This window comes from Pseudorca crassidens, chromosome 3 (genome assembly GCF_039906515.1).
Source record: "Pseudorca crassidens isolate mPseCra1 chromosome 3, mPseCra1.hap1, whole genome shotgun sequence".
Lineage (NCBI taxonomy): Eukaryota > Metazoa > Chordata > Mammalia > Artiodactyla > Delphinidae > Pseudorca > Pseudorca crassidens.
Window position 1 is genome coordinate 160,941,310 of NC_090298.1, and position 15,482 is coordinate 160,956,791.

At 53.7% G+C, this 15,482-nt stretch overlaps 2 protein-coding genes across 3 annotated transcripts; one reads left to right on the plus strand and one right to left on the minus strand.

The window, feature by feature from the left end:
• Nucleotides 1-4,165: 4,165 nt before the first annotated feature.
• On the plus strand, nucleotides 4,166-7,871 carry GDF15 (growth differentiation factor 15). Its single transcript, XM_067733248.1, has 2 exons — nucleotides 4,166-5,794; nucleotides 6,968-7,871. The coding sequence occupies exons 1-2, from the start codon at nucleotides 5,512-5,514 to the stop codon at nucleotides 7,609-7,611; spliced, it is 927 nt and encodes a 308-aa protein (XP_067589349.1). The 5' UTR covers nucleotides 4,166-5,511; the 3' UTR covers nucleotides 7,612-7,871.
• Nucleotides 7,872-8,767: 896 nt separating this feature from the next.
• On the minus strand, nucleotides 8,768-14,217 carry LRRC25 (leucine rich repeat containing 25). 2 transcript variants are annotated; one of them, XM_067730174.1, is made up of 3 exons: nucleotides 14,034-14,217; nucleotides 12,709-13,508; nucleotides 8,768-10,828 (listed from the first exon to the last, which is right to left on the minus strand). In XM_067730174.1, the coding sequence occupies exons 2-3, from the start codon at nucleotides 13,497-13,499 to the stop codon at nucleotides 10,690-10,692; spliced, it is 930 nt and encodes a 309-aa protein (XP_067586275.1). In that variant the 5' UTR covers nucleotides 13,500-13,508; nucleotides 14,034-14,217; the 3' UTR covers nucleotides 8,768-10,689. The 2 variants fall into 2 exon arrangements, with proteins under 2 accessions (XP_067586275.1, XP_067586277.1); XM_067730176.1 differs by lacking the exon at nucleotides 14,034-14,217 and having other exon boundaries at nucleotides 12,709-13,749.
• Nucleotides 14,218-15,482: the final 1,265 nt, after the last annotated feature.

Below are 15,482 nucleotides of genomic sequence, written 5' to 3' on the forward strand. Positions count from 1 at the left end.
GTGACAGAATAAGTTTCTGTTGTTTTAAACTACCCAGTTTGTGGCAATTTACTATGGCAGCCGCAGGAAACTAACATAATGATACTGGGACTTGGTCCCAGAAAGCTCTGGTCTGACAGGGCACAGAGCCAGACTCAGACCCTCCAGCCTTGTGTGGTCAAGATGAGGCCAGAGGGAGGCCCCTCAGCCTGAGGGAACCTGGGCAGAGAACAAGGAAGTCTTATTGGAAGATGGGGCATCAAACTGGGGTTTAAGAGGTAAATAGGAGTTTGCCAGTCCAATCCAGTCCAATCCAACTTCGTCTACTCAGTGCTGCCCTATAAGAGGGTAATACTGAGAAACAGGCTGCACTGAGAAACAGGTTTGGAGAGATAAGTAATGCTTCCCAAATCTGCTTGGCATCTCAAGGACTAAGCCATGATTTGAACCCAGGCTGCCTGTGGCCCCCCATCGATGACACAGGCAACATGCTGGCCTGGAGGGACGTTCACAGCTGCAGGACAGCAGTTCTCCTTGTCCGTTGAACTCAAGAGATTTTTTAATAACCTGCTTTTTCACCTCTTCTGGATCTCGTGTCATGACTGTGTTTGCCTCACATAATGAGAAACCAACAACTGGGTTTGGGTTGTTTCTTGTGTGTTGCGTGTGTCTGATGAGGGTGCCTACGGCCAACAGAAGGAAGTGAGGAAAAATTCTAGGAGGTTGGGAGCTAAGCCAAGTGGAGGGAACAGCCTGACCCCCGGCCTCTGTGCTCTGTTTACCTCTGCCGTGGCGTGGCCTCTGGGGCTCGTGGAAGCTGCCAATGAGGAATGCAGGGTCCCGGCCGACTGAGCTCATCGCTGGCTGGCTGCCTGCGGCCTGCCCCACTGTTCCTCCCAGCTTGGCCATGGGACTGGCCATGAGGTCATCGGCTAACAATGCTGTGAAGGGGAGCCAGATCGGCCTGGCTGCCAGCATTCCAGAATTTGGTGAAGTGGAAACCACCAGGGAGCTAATGTCATCCTTTCCTGTCCCTAGGGACCACCCACGGGCTGTGTCCCCTTGTGAAGTTCCAGGAATAAAGGAAACTAATTACTGGTCCTGCTCGTAAAGTGACAGACACCCACTCATGAGTCAGCAGCTCCACTCCTGGACATGCACAGTGGAATACTATACAGCAAGGAAAAAGAACAAGGCACACAATAGGTGAAGAACACAGCCATTCACAGCCATGGTGTTGAGTGAAAGTCACCAGACAGAAAAGAGGATGTACTGGCTGGTTCTGTTTACATCAAGTTAGGAAACAGGCAAACTCATCCATGGTAACAGAGGTGGGCACAGCTGTTATCTGAAGGTAGGGAGAGTGATGGAGCTGGGAATGTTCTGGAACCTCATTTCGGGAGGTGGTTATGTGAAATGTCATCAAACTCAACACCTAAGATTAGGCCTTTTTGCTTTCTGTAAGTCATATCTTGATAAAAATTTAAAAATAAAAAGGCAGGGCTTCCCTGGTGGAACAGTGGTTGAGAGTCTGCCTGCCGATGCAGGGGACACGGGTTCGTGCCCCGGTCCGGGAAGATCCCACATGCCGTGGAGCGGCTGGGCCCGTGAACCATGGCCGCTGGGCCTGCGCATCCAGAGCCTGTGCTCCGCAACGGGAGGGGCCGCAGCAGTGAGAGGCCCGCGTACCGCAAAAAAAAAATAATAATAAAATAAAATAAAATAATAAATAAAAAGGCAGAGGGCTGTAGAAAACATTTTTGTGATGCCTCAAAAAGTTACACATAGAATGATCATATGATCCAGCAATTCCCTTTCTGCGTACAACCTCACAAGAATTGAAAACAGGTCCTCAAATCTTCATGTATGTGTTCGCGAAAACACTACTCACAATAGTTGAAAAGGTGGAAACAACCCAATGACCATCAACGGATGAATGGATGAATGAAGTGTGGTGTCTTCATATGCTGGAATACTATTCAGTCATAAAAAAGAGAAAAGCACTGATACACACTCCAACATAGATGAGCCCTGAAAACACGCTGAGTGAAAGAAGCCAGATCTAAAAGGCCACATGCTGCACGATTCCGTTTATATATGTGATATTGTGACTTATAATAAGAAATATACATTTGGTCTTCCACCCCATTTCTGGCATAGAGCTCCTAAAACCCTTGGGATTTCCTGTGAAGAGAGAGATAAAGGTGTCTTTCGTTATGTTATAGAGGTGACTTTTGAAAAACAACTCAAGGATAGAGGCTGGTTGCTAGGAGCACAAATCATGCAATTAGAGGGTTGGAACATTCAGCCCCAACCTCCCTATACCGCCCAATTCTGGGGATGGAAGAGGGGTTGGAGCTAGAGTTCAATCACCAATGGCCAATGACTTAATCAACTGTGCCTATGTAATGAAGCTTCCATAAAACCCCAAAGGATGGGCTTTGGAGAGCTTCTGGGTTGATGAACATGCAGAGGTGCTGGGAGGGTGGTGTGCTGGAAGAGGACATGGAAAATCCATGCCCTTTTCACATACCTTGCCCTATGCATCTCTTCCATCTGGCTGTTGATCCGTTTCCTTTATTTTTTTTAAATATAAATTTATTTATTTATTTATTTTTGGTTGCGTTGGGTCTTCGTTGCTGCACACGGGCTTTCTCTAGTTGCGGCGAGCAGGGGCTGCTCTTTGTTGCGGTTCACGGACTTTGCATTGCGGTGGCTTCTCTTGTCGCGGAGCATGGACTCTAGGTGCGTGGGCTTCAGTAGTTGTGGCACGTGGGCTCAGCAGTTGTGGCTCGCGGGCTCTAGAGTGCAGGCTCAGTAGTTGCGGTGCAGGGCTTAGTTGCTCCACGGCATGTGGGATCCTCCCGGACCAGGGGTCGAACCGTGTCCCCTGCCTTGGCCGACCGATTCTCAACCGCTGCGCCACCAGGGAAGTCCCTCCCTTTCCTTTAATATCCTTTGTAATAAACCTGTAATCTAGTGAGTGAATGGATTTCCTGAGTTCTCTCACTGGCTCTAGCAAATTAATCAAACCCAAGGAAGGGATTATGGAAACCTCTGATTTATAGCCATTGGTCAAAAGTACAGGTGACCACCTGGACTTGTGACTGGCATCTAAAGAGGGGTGGTGGAGGGCAGTCTTGTGGTACTGAGCCCTTAAGCCGTGGGGTCTGATGCTATCTCTGGGTAGACAGTGCCATAACTGAGTTGAATTATAGGACACCCAGCTGGTGTCAGAGAATTGTTCATGTGGGGAAAGAATGTTTAATATTAAATGTCCAGAACAGGCAAATCCATAGAGATAGAAGGCAGATTAGTGGCTGCCAGGGGCTGGGGGAGGGGGGATGGGGAGTGACTGCTAATGGGGACGGGGTCTCCTTTTGGGGTGATGAAAATATTCTGGAACTAGACACAGGTGGTGGTTTCACAACACTGTGAATGTACTAAATGCCACTCAATCGCTCACTTTATTTATTTATTTTTAAAATTTATTTATTTATTTATTTTGGCTGCATTGGGTCTTCGTTGCTGCGCGCGGGCTTTCTGTAGTTGCGGCGAGCGGGGGCTATTCTTCGTTGCGGTGCGCGGGCTTCTCATTGCGGTGGCTTCTCTTGTTGCGGAGCATGGGCTCTAGGCGCGCGGGCTTCAGTAGCTGTGGCGCATGGGCTTAGTTGTTCCGCGGCATGTGGGATCTTCCTGGACCAGGGCTCGAACCCATGTTCCCTGCATTGGCAGGCGGATTCTTAACCACTGCGCCACCAGGGAAGTCCTGTTCACTTTAAAAGTTGAATTTTCTGTGAATTTCCTGGGGAGGCTCATACCTGGGAGGCATGAGAAGCTGTCCCATGACAGCTTTCCAAGAGAGGTAAGGAGGTGAGTGGTGATGGCTTCCGAGAAACTCCCCCCAGGCCTCCAAACTCTGGGTTCCCAGGGCACCCAGGAATTCTGACAAGACTCAGATGAGGTCTGCGTGGCCTGTGTGGACACGTGCAAGATCCTATGGTGAGATCGTCCCCTACAACTCTACCTACCTTACTTGCCCCTCAAAGTCTTTGTTTCCTTATCCCTAGAAAGGAACTGAGTCCCATGGAAAGAAGAGGACTGGTCCAGCCTCCCAACCAGCTGCAGTCAGTTGGACATGATGGTGACATGAGCAGAGAGACGTCTCTACTAAGCACCTGCTGAATGCCCGGGGCATCACATCGAGAGCCTCAGCCCTCCACCCCCATAGCTGGGCGATAATCCCACTGACAGAAGCTGAGGCTGAGACCCAGTGGAGCCAGAGGCTTGGTGGGACTCACACAGCTGGAGGTGGGGAAGGCCTGGACTCCATTTCTCCAGTAGGAGCCTTGCTGTGTGACACCCCTCCTTGTATCTGTTGCCTGCACACACCCCGTCACACTTTACACACCCCCACGATCTGCTTTGCACAGTGGCCCATCCTGAGGCCAGGAAGCTGGGAGTAGGCACAGGGATGGATGCCTGGGGCCAGGAGTCCTGAGCAGTAGGGCAAGGGCTGGGTACCCCAGGAGAAAGGATGTTCCTGGGGCACCCTCTACCCCTCTATCCTCTGGTGACTGGACTTGATACCAGCCTTCACTGCCCCAGGCCCCGGCACCCCAATTCTCTGCCACCTCTTCTTCAGGCCCAGCCAAAGGATGGGGGCCCAGAGTAGCTTCATCCCTGCCCAAGCCTTCAAGAAGCCCCCAGTCTGGGGCAGACAGAGACAAGCAAGCACACACACTCCCAGCGCTGTGGGGTCAGGGCTGGGCTGGAGGAAGGCATGGGGTTGGAAGCACCCTGCTGAGCCTGGAAAGGAAATGTCAGAAGGCTTCCTGGAGGAGGGGCTTTCTGAGTAGGGTTTTGAGGAATGGATAGGAGTTCCCCAGCTGAAGATGAGTAACTGCAAAAACACCCAGTTTATCAAGCACCTGCTATGTGCCTGGTCCTGTCCTTTACACCTCATTTGACCTTCTCTCCAGTGAAAGTCTCAATCCTTCCTTATTTTCCAGATGAAGAAATAGAGGTGTGATGGAGAGGAATGGTTTGCCCCAGGTTGCACTTTCTGGCCGTTTTTTTTTTTCCTCTGCTTCCTTTGTTTTTCACTATCTTCAGCCTTTGACCCTAAGCAAAGAGGGGAGAGCAGGAATCTCATCAGGGAAGAAAGCCACCTCATCCCTTAAGCTCCTGTTGTGGAGTTTAGCACATAGTAATAAATCTTTTTTGAGAAAATTATTCTTCCCTCCAGTCCACCAAGCTGGGATGATGTCCCCATTTCACAGAAGAGGATACTGAGGCTCAGAGAGGCTCCTGAGGGGGATTTCCCAGCATACCGAGGAGCTCCTACCCATCAGAAAGCACTGCCCCCTGAAAAGCAGCCGAAGACCCCGCCCAGTTGTGGTCCCTGGAGTGTTTACTCTGCACCCACGGTGGGCGGGACCAGGCAGGCGGGGGCGGACAAAGTCCGGGGACTATAAAGGCTAGTCCAGCAGCGTCCGGTCAGTCCCAGCTTAGAGCTTAACTAACACAGCCATGCCAGGGCAGAGACCGACACCACCACACTGCTCTCCGATGCTGCTGATGCTGTTCATGTTCTCCTGGCTGCCGTCGCGAGGCGCCCTATCTCTGGCCCAGGAGCACCTCCCCACTTTCCCGGGACCCTCAAACGTGCACTCCAGTCCTGATGTCTCCAGATTCCGGGAGTTGCGGAAACGCTACGAAGATTTGCTGACCCGGCTTCGAGCGAACCAGACCCGGGAAGACTCGAACCCGGACCTCATTCCCCTTCCTCAAGTCCTGGTAGTCACTCCAAAGCGTGAGTAAAATCTCGGAGACCCCACCCTGGGCAGCTCCCATCATTTAACCAGTGGTTCTTAAACATAGAGGCCTAGACCTGCCGCCGAGCCTCAGTTTTCCCATCCATGAACCCGGCAAGAAAGTCACCCCTCGAGGCTGATGGGGGAACTAAAGGCTGGGTTTGCATCAGGACCAGGCGAGGCTTAGCCAACCTGAGATGTTACAACACCTCCCCGGGTGGCAGATGGGGAAACTAAGGCCAGAGAATCCAGAGACTCTACTGAACACTCCAAGAGTCCGGAGAACCCAGAGACAAGGTTGGGCGAGGGCACGTGGTCCCTGCTCTTGGATGTGAGGAAAGGGTTGGAGGGGGATTTCCAGTGGGAAGGATCCAGGGGTCCGGCGGAAGGGCGGGACGGGGAAAGGGACAGAGAGGTGCACAGAGATGCGCAGAACCTGCTTGGGATGGTTCCGAATCTGATGCAATCGCGTGCCAAGGCACTGCTAAAGTTGCACGTGACTGGTGCCTTAGGGAGGGAGTGGAGTATTTTCACGCCCTCCACCGAGCCTCCAGCGGATGGAGGGGGTGCAAGGAGATGTGGGCTGCGCTAGGAACTGGGAGTTGAGGGGTGGATGTCAGGCCAGAAGGAAGAGCTCTTATCCCGCCCTAATCCCACTTGTGCTGTGGGACTCCAGGAAAACTTCCCTCTCTCTGAGCCTAGTGACTGGGTTGCGAGCCCTCAAACCTCAGTCTCCCCAGTCTCCCCAACATCTGTACCAGCCTGGAAGTCTGAGAATCCTGGGGAGCCAGACACCCTTCATTTCTCAGATATGGAGGCAACCAGAGAGTTGAAAACACAGTAGCTCGTTAACTAAGCACCTACTATGTGTCAGACACAGTGGTGACCAAGCAGACAGAAATCCCCGCTGAGATTCTGGTGGGGGAGGCAAATAATAGACAACCAAATAAAATAGGTCGGTTCCAATTTTAGGCAGGCTGGAGTGGTATGTAACCAGCCATGCTGAGATTCAGGGGAGGAGTGTGGCCGGTAGAGGAAGTAGCTTGTGCAAAGGCCGTGAGGTAAGATCTAGCTTGGGGTGTTGGAGGAAATGGGCACACACACACACCACCACCACCCCGCGCCCGGCACACAGTAAGCCCGTGAATGACTGGTTTCCCTCTCTCCCATAGTGCGACTTGGACCAGGCGGCCACCTGCACCTGCGCATCCCCCGGGTCGACTTAACTGAGGGGCTCCCGGCAGCCTCCCGCCTGCATAGGGCCCTTCTCCGGCTGTCCCCGAAGGCGCGGAGCTCGTGGGACGTGACGCGGCCACTACAGCGTCAGCTCAGCCTCGGAAGCTCCCGGGCTCCCGCAATACGCCTGCGACCGTTGCGGCGACCGGACCAGTTGCTGGAGGCATTGTCTTCTGCACAGCCCCAGCTTGAGCTGCACTGGCGGACAAGCGCCACCAGGGGGCGACGCCACGCGCATGCTCGCACCCGGGACGGTTGCCCGCTAGGGGAGGGGCGCTGCTGTCGCCTGCAGAGCCTGCGCGCGTCGCTCGAGGACCTGGGCTGGGCTGACTGGGTGTTGGCGCCGCGCGAGCTGGACGTGCGCATGTGCACCGGCGCGTGCCCGAGCCACTTCCGATCGGCTAACACGCACGCGCAGATGCAAGCGCGCCTGCATGGCCTGAACCCTGATGCTGCGCCTGCCCCATGCTGCGTGCCAGCCAGCTACGATCCGGTGGTGCTCATGCACCATGACAGCGACGGCCGCGTGTCACTCACGCCCTTCGACGACCTCGTGGCGAAGGACTGCCACTGCGTGTGAGCAGCCCTGGTCCTTCACTTATGGTACAAATGCAATGGAAAGGACTTCAGTTGTCCTTGTCTGTCTAATGGGCTCGTGGAACCTGAAATACCCGATTCCTAACCATTGCAGTCTGCTCCCTCCTGGCCCAAACCTATGTATTTATGTTTGTATTTATTATTAATTTATTGGGGTGATCTGCCTGGGGACTGGAGGGCTGGGGAGGCATGGTCTGACAGGGTGTGCGTTTATGGAAAACTCTGGTAATAAAAATGAAGCTGTCTGACCTGATCCCTGTGGTGTCCAGGATGGAGCTGGTGACCTTGGGAAGAGCCCACCCCCGCTGGCCTCAGTTCCCTCAGGGGAGCTGATATGAGATGATTGGAACAGTCCGGGGAATGGGTGGCAGGACGTTCTTGGGGATGCCAAGAGATTGGACGGTGGTCACGATGCCAATGGTCCTCAAGCGCAGCCGGGGACATCCCTCTCTCTGTTTCTGTGCTTCTCTACCTCCCTATTCCTCTGCTTTTGTTTCTGAGACCCTTTTGGGTCTCAGCCTCCCTCCATCTCTTCTGATCTCTCAGTACTCCTGTTTCCGTAATTATCTGGCCCTGTCTTTATCACCATCCTGCTCTCTCTCCCTCCATGGGGGTCACCTTTCCAAACACAGGCAGCCCAGAGTCACGTGCATTGTGTGTGAATCTGCCCCTGACCTGGAAGAGCCCCATTACCTCTCCTGTTTGTGGCACCTCCCTTCATGTTAATCATGCCTTTATCCTTTCATATAAAAAGAGCAGGGAGAGGGACTTCCCTGGTGGCACAGTGGTTAAGAATCCACCTGCTAAAGCAGGGGACGTGGGTTCGAGCCCTGGTCCGGGAAGATCCCACGTGCCATGGAGCAACTAAGCCCGTGTGCCACAACTACTGAAGCCCGCATGCCTAGAGCCCATGCTCTGCAACAAAGGAATCCACTGCAATGAGAAGCCTGAGCACCGCAATGAAGAGTAGCCCCCGCTCGCCACAACTAGAGAAAAGCCCGTGCACAGCAATGAAGACCCAACGCAGCCAAAAATAAATTAATTAACTAACTAATTTTAAAAAAAGAGCAGGGAGAAGTAAGCTGTGAAGAACGTTTTCATGCACACCACATCTCCCAGGTTATATCTTTTCCTACTTAGGATCTTAGAATTGCTGAGCTGTACCAAGCCCAGCCCCTTCCCCACACCCACTTGCCTGTTCACCCTGAGGAACTGTCATGGGAGTCTGGAGGACAGAGCACCCAGCTTCAGCAGTGAGTGAGATGTGTCCCCTGTGAAGCCCAGCATCCAGAGGCAGATCTGAATGACTGCAGGTGCCCCGAATGTATTCAGTGAGTACCCACTTTGTGCCAGGCCATGGCTGGGCACTGAGGACACGAAGGAGCAACGTAGGCAAAATTCCACCACTCCGTTCAAGCTCAGCTGAGTGCAGGGACAAACGAGTAGAAGATAAATCATAAGTGGCTGATTGTAGTAAGAATCGTGCAAAGAGGTCCACCCAGGCAATGCATTAGTGAGCAGAGGAAGACAGAATTTTGGCAGCAGGAGTGGGGGCTCGAGTAGTGTCCAGGGCAGGGATGCAGGGGTGCAAGGAAGCTGAAGACCCTCATAGGTTGCCTCTCCCACCCTGGGTCACTCCCAGGTGTTGGGGAAGCCAAGGGAACCTCAAAATTAAACTCAATGTCAGGATCACCCAAAGGTAGCAGCTGCCATACTGAGTCTCTCCCCAAACATCAACTGTTGCCTTTGCCGGACACTGCTGCCCATGTGCCTCTTCACACCTCCAGGCTGGTCCCCCTGCCCAGTGTGCCTTTTCCTTTCTACTTCTCGAACACCTATGCATCCTTCAAAACACACTTCAGATTCCCCTCTTACGTACAGCCCTTTTTAAACTCCTTCATTCATCTCCCTCTGGGGACCGTCGTTCCATCTCTCCTTCTGGCCCAGGCTTGACCTCCCAGGACTGGGGGTGTCTGTGTCCAGCTCTGTCTCCCCTAGTTTGGGGGCTTGGCAGGAGTCGGGCTGGGAGCAGCTGACAGAAAACCCAGCTGAGGCATGAGCTTGAACAAACTCTTGAAATACACTGAGCTCTGGGAATTATGAACTCTGCCTGAGGAGGAACCAGGGAAGGGTTCTCAGAGTGGCATTGGCATTGCACCTGGGCCTTGAAGGATGAGTTAAGGTATCTCAGCATATTAGAGCTAAAACAGCCTTAGAGGCCAATTTTAATCACCTTGTTTTACAGATGGGGGAACTGAAGCCCAGAGGGTTAATGGCAGAGTCAGGAAGTGGACCCATGCCTCCTGATGCCCAGACCAGAGTTCTACATCTGTATTTAGATGCTTAAGAGTGAGAAAACGTGGAAGGGGATGGCAATCTGGGCAAAAGGAAAGGCATGGGTAAATGACATGAGAAAATGAAAGCTTCAGGAGGGAGGTGAGCTTGATGGAGAGGAGGCCCAGACCAGAAGGGCAGAGGAATGGGAGAGGGCAGTGGGTTGGGCAGGGCTGGGTCATGCAGGTCTCAACCACCAGGCTGAGAATCTGGGGGCAGTGGGGAGCCATAGAGTGTGCGTGAGCAGGGGAGGGGCGCAGTCCCATTCATGAGTTATAAGGATCCCTTTGAGGCTAGTGTGGGCTGCCCTGGGGGGCCAAGTCTGGATACCAGGCACCTGAGAAGGGGGCCTGAGAGTGACAGAGGGGAGAGACTGGAGGTTGGGAGCAATTTGGGAGTCCCAGACCTCTCGTCTTGGAAGCCCAGCAGCCTCATCTGTCCCGCAGAACTTATTGGGCAATACTTGCACACCAACGGGAGGGTGACGACAGAGTTCACACGTTGACCCTCCCATCCCTGTGTTGGCGTCTCTCCTTCTCCACTTCTAGCAGCTGAGTGGCCTGAGGAGCAGAGTGGTCTAGGGAGAGGGCTGCAGAGCCTCCCTGGGGCCTCAAGGATGATCCTTCCCTGGCCCCATTCCTCAGATGGGAAGACTGAGGCCAGGGAAGATCCAGGGTGCCCCAAGTCACCTGGAAGGGGGTAGGCTGGAGTTTGAGATGTTGAAGGCTCAGCGCCCAGAGATCACATACTCTTCTTCATCCGATGGGGCCTGGCCCAGCGACTGCAAGTTGCAGTAGACAGGCTGGGAATCATGGTGGCGGCTCTCATAGTTCATGTAGAAGTCGTTGTCCTCTGAAGGGTGAGGCCTGTGGGGACAGACAGATGGCAGGGCAGGTAGGATTCAGGAAGCGGGCACATCAGCTTTGAGAGGCAACGTAGTTCAGGGCAATTGAGTCCACTCCTAATATTTACATATGAGAAAAGTGAGTCATGGGGCAGTGTTCTCCCAGCCTGGCCCAACTTTCTGTGAGGAAAGCAAGTAAGGGGCAGTGATTCAGGGAATATTCTGTGGATTCAGCGTTGTAACGCTGTGGTCCAAGGACCTTGAGTCATTGTAGGGTTTTTTTCTTCCTTAAAGTTGAGATGGTTGCCCATTTTTTTACATTAAATTCTAGATTTTGTTTTCCTCTTGAAAAACTGGAAGCTCTAGTCACATCAGCCACATGAACACAAGTAGCTGGAGCTGAACCAGTGCCCCTTCAGATGGGAAATGTTTTCACCAGGTCCCCAGAAGCAGCTGAATTTGTGGTCTTGATACAAAAATAAATCTCTGAGCCTCAGTTTCCCCATCCACAAAATGGATCAGGGAGGAGGTAGCTTCTTAGGAGTGTCTTGCTATGGTGGGCAAGACACCCAGAGAAGAACTTTCCTGCCTCCAGAACATCCTAACACCCCCACCCCCGCTCCTCTTGTAAAAAAGGCCACTTTGGGTAAATGGTGTCTATCAGTCATTTGTACTTTAGTATAATTTACTCCAAATACATAAATGGTTGTATGGGGATGGAACTCAGGGTTTGTTTCTTGCTTCTGCTTCTGACCTTGGGCATGTCATTCCCCTGCCTTCCAGAACCTCCATTTCTTTCTTTCTTTCTTTCTTTCTTTTTCTTTTTTCAGCCACACCGCACGACTCGTAGGACCTTAGTTCCCCGACCAGGGATTGAACCCGCACCCTCACCAGTGAAAGCACAGCGTCCTAACCACTGGACCACCAGGGAATTTCCAGAACCTCCATCTCTGCAACTTTAAAATGTAGGTTGGGATTGACACATCCAATTCTTAACAGTGTTTTTAGAGGAGACTGGTCCTGAGGTCTTGGTGACAGCGAGGCAGAGGCAAGCATCAGAACACAAGCTGCCTTAGGGAGTGTGGTGCCTTCAACTCCTTACCTCAGCCCACTTCTGCATTTGAGCTCTATTTGCATCTGCTTTGCATATTCTCTTATTTCTAACCAATAGTCTCTCACAGGCCTCCCCACCTTCTGGATTCTGCGGCCGCAAAACCCAGCCACGACCAAGCTCTTCCCTTCCTGCTTGGATCCTCCCAGCCCCCTCCAACTTCAGCCCTGATGTCTTGCCTTCACAAAACACATCCACAGCAGATTCTCTGTTCTCTCCCACTGCCAGGCTTTTGCCCTTCCTTGTGCCTGCCCCCCTGAAATCCCCTCCACTCCCTCGTCCAACCTGGAAAAGTTGAACCCATCTATCTAAGCCCAGGCAACTTTGGAGGCAGGACTTTGTGGGGTAGAGAGAGACACAGATGGCTCTCTTAGCATCTCCTGTGTGTCAGAAGGAGACCGGAGTGCTGTCCCATTTTACAGAGACCGAAACAGAAGTTCAGAGACGGCCCTGGGTCACACGACATCTGAGCCCAGGCCGCTGACTGCTACCGCAGAACCCCGACTCTGCCTTGAACACCTGCCTCCTCTCTCCCAATCCTTGGCAGCCAGAAGCTGGGTTTGCAGGTCATGAGAGGAACACTTGTCTCCTACACAAGAACTCAATTCTTATCCCAACTCCATGAGGCGGAGGGCTGTTATTGTCCCCATTTTATCGGTGAAGAAACGGTGACCCAGAGAAGTGGAAATGACTTGCCCAAGATCACACAGCCTGTAAGAGGCAGAGCTGGGAATTGAACCCTGGCCATCTGGCTCCAGAGTCTTGCAAGCAGATGTGTGTGGGTCACTCACCTGTGTTCAGCCCACTGGTGCCTGGCAGCTGGTTGGCCCACAAACATGTTCTCATAGTCAGAAGTGGAAGATCCAGGCAGGGTGGCTGCTGGGAGCTTAGGGCTGAGGCCCCGGCTACTATACCGTGGCTGCTGGCCCGAACCAGACCTGGGACCATTCTGAGCAGCCCACGTTTTGCTCATGCCCCCGCTACTGCCTACCCGACGTCTACAGAGTCTCCACGCCAGCACTGGGCCAGCAATGGCAAGCATGAGGAGCAGGATTCCACTGGCCACCAGAGCTCCTGTGGTTATCATGGTCAGGGGAAGGCCACAGCGCACTTCCAAGAAGGCAGAGACGTTGCGCCAGGCACCGGTGGACACATCCAGGCACAGCAGAGGCTGTGGGCCAGAGCAGTTGTCCCGCCGGACCTCGTGCCAGGGTGATAGGCCACAGCTGCAGTCAGCCCTCAGGTCAAGGTCACAGTGTTCGGCCAGTGCCCTGTCCACGAGGTCCAGGGGGTTGTTGGTCACATCCAGGACCTGCAGCTTTCCCAGGTGAGCAAAAAAAAGCGGTGGGAGCTTTCGAAGGCCATTCCCAGACAGGTCGAGATGAAGCACACTGCTGGCCTGCAGAGACTGGTTCTGAGGCAACAGGCTCAGGTTTCGGCCACTGAAGTTCAGGCATTTGTCCGTGAACTCCCGGGTCCAGTCCACGTCCCCCGAGGACACGTGGCACGACAATTCCTGGCTGCCTGGACGGAGCAGTAACAGCAGCGGCAACAACAGCACCCACACCGGGGCGCCCCCCATGCAAGCAACCTAAGCGGAGACACCGGAATCCAAGCCCCAACCTCAGTCTAGGGTCACCCTCCCCCTCGCCACCTGTGTTTGTTATATACATTTTTAATAGCTGAGAGCAGCTCAGGCCACTTCTGAAGTGTTCAAACTTAGCCCTTCCGCTGGTGGCTCCTCTTTGATTGGCTCTGGCCCCCTGCCTCAGTCTCCCCTTCCGGGGAATGGGTACCTAACCGGGATGCCTCAGGGGCATGGAAGGCGAGGAGGAGACCTGACCGAGACAACCCCTTCCCCTTCTCTCAGATCAGCCCCTTTGGGCTAAGTTGCCCAATTTCCCCCAACATTTCAGGAGCCCTCTCTGGCCAAGTCGGGACTACATGCAAATGAGCCGTTGCCCCGGAAACGACCCCGCCCCTCTGCCTTTCTTTTCCGAACTGCAGGCTGTTGGGAGTCTTGGGCTGGCGGTGGGGGTGGGCGTGGGGGGTGCTGCTGACGGGGTCCCACCAGCTGTGGTTTGCACAGACCCAAGTTCTAGTGCCTCCGTCCTACCTTTCTGGTCCCCCTGCCACGCCTTGGCCTCGGTCGTGCTAGAAGTCTCCGGTGCCGAGGGGCTGCGTCGTGGCTCACCTGGACGCGGGGGTCAGAGGGTCTGACCCTCCGCGGATCCGGATCCACTGCGGTGCCTGGCGCTTCTCAGGCTCTGTACCCAGCGACTCAGGGGAAGAGGAACTGGTGTCGGCTGAAGTGCAGAGGGGAATAATGAAGAAGATACAGAGACCCGCCCCCACCCCCTCCCCGCTGAAAGGCCTCAAGGACCAGGATTCTTACGGGAAGGGCAGGGGCAGCCTGCTTCCTTCTTGCTGGAACCCAATGACTACATGTCCCCCAGTAACACCCCAACTAACTGCTACCTCATCAGCTCACTTCCTGGTCTCAGTTCAGTTGAATCCCAACCCATGCATTCATTTATTCGTTCAACAAACATCATCCATGCTGAGCCCCCCAAGAGACTTCAGTCCTGTCCAGTTGCTTCAGGAGGAACCAGTCTCGGAAAAAGACAGAACCGGGCACAGGCACCCCAAGTCTGATGGAGTCAGGTCAAGGCCAGAGTGAGGGACAGGGTACTGGAAGTTTTCCTGGAGAGGAGACATTAGAATTGGGGTTTCAACACATGAGTAGGAGTTTGCCAAGGATTCCTTGGCAAACGGCCTTTGACTTTCCAAGCTCCTAGCCTCTCCCACAAGATCAGAGCTCTCCTCATGTACAAATCATGCCTCCATGCTGCAGGGGGGATGTGAGGAGGGCTCCCTGGGGGAGGGGATGTTGAGTCTGGGGCTTGGAGGATGAGTTGCAGTGGAAGGCAGAAAGGAATGCATTGCAGATTCCAGGCAGAAGGCACAGCAGGAGTAAAGGTCCTGCAGCTTGAGAAAGCATGGCCGGCTGGGACAGCGTGGTTAGGAGTGGCTGGAAGGGACTGACTAAATGGAGGAACTGGTGACATGGGCAGGTTGGGGAGGCAGCACAGGCCTCCAAAGCCAGGCGGAGGAGTGGGGCTTTATTCCCAGGGCCAAGCAGGTATGTGAGCAGGGGAGGGGCACTGTGTCGAAAGATTCTTCTGGAGTGAGTCTGGGGTCTGGAGGTGGCAAACCTTTTGAGGAGCCTGGAGTCCCAGAGGGAGAGGGGGAGCTGAGTCAGACCTGAGGGATAGTGACACAAGAGAGATTGAGGAGGGAATGGGTACAGGTAGGCTGGCAGAGAGTCTCAACCTCACTGGGGTCCGGGTTTCAGGCAGACCAGGTTCAAATCCTTTCCAGCCCCTGGCTCACTGCTTGACCTTAACTGTTCTGTACCTCAGTTTCCACATCTGTAAAATGGTACCTCAGTTTCCACATCTGTAAAATGGGACCTCAGTTTCCACATCTGTAAAATGGGATAAATGTCAAGAGTCTTTCCTGGACTCTGGGAGGCTGGAGTCTACTCCCCCACGCTTTCCCCTCT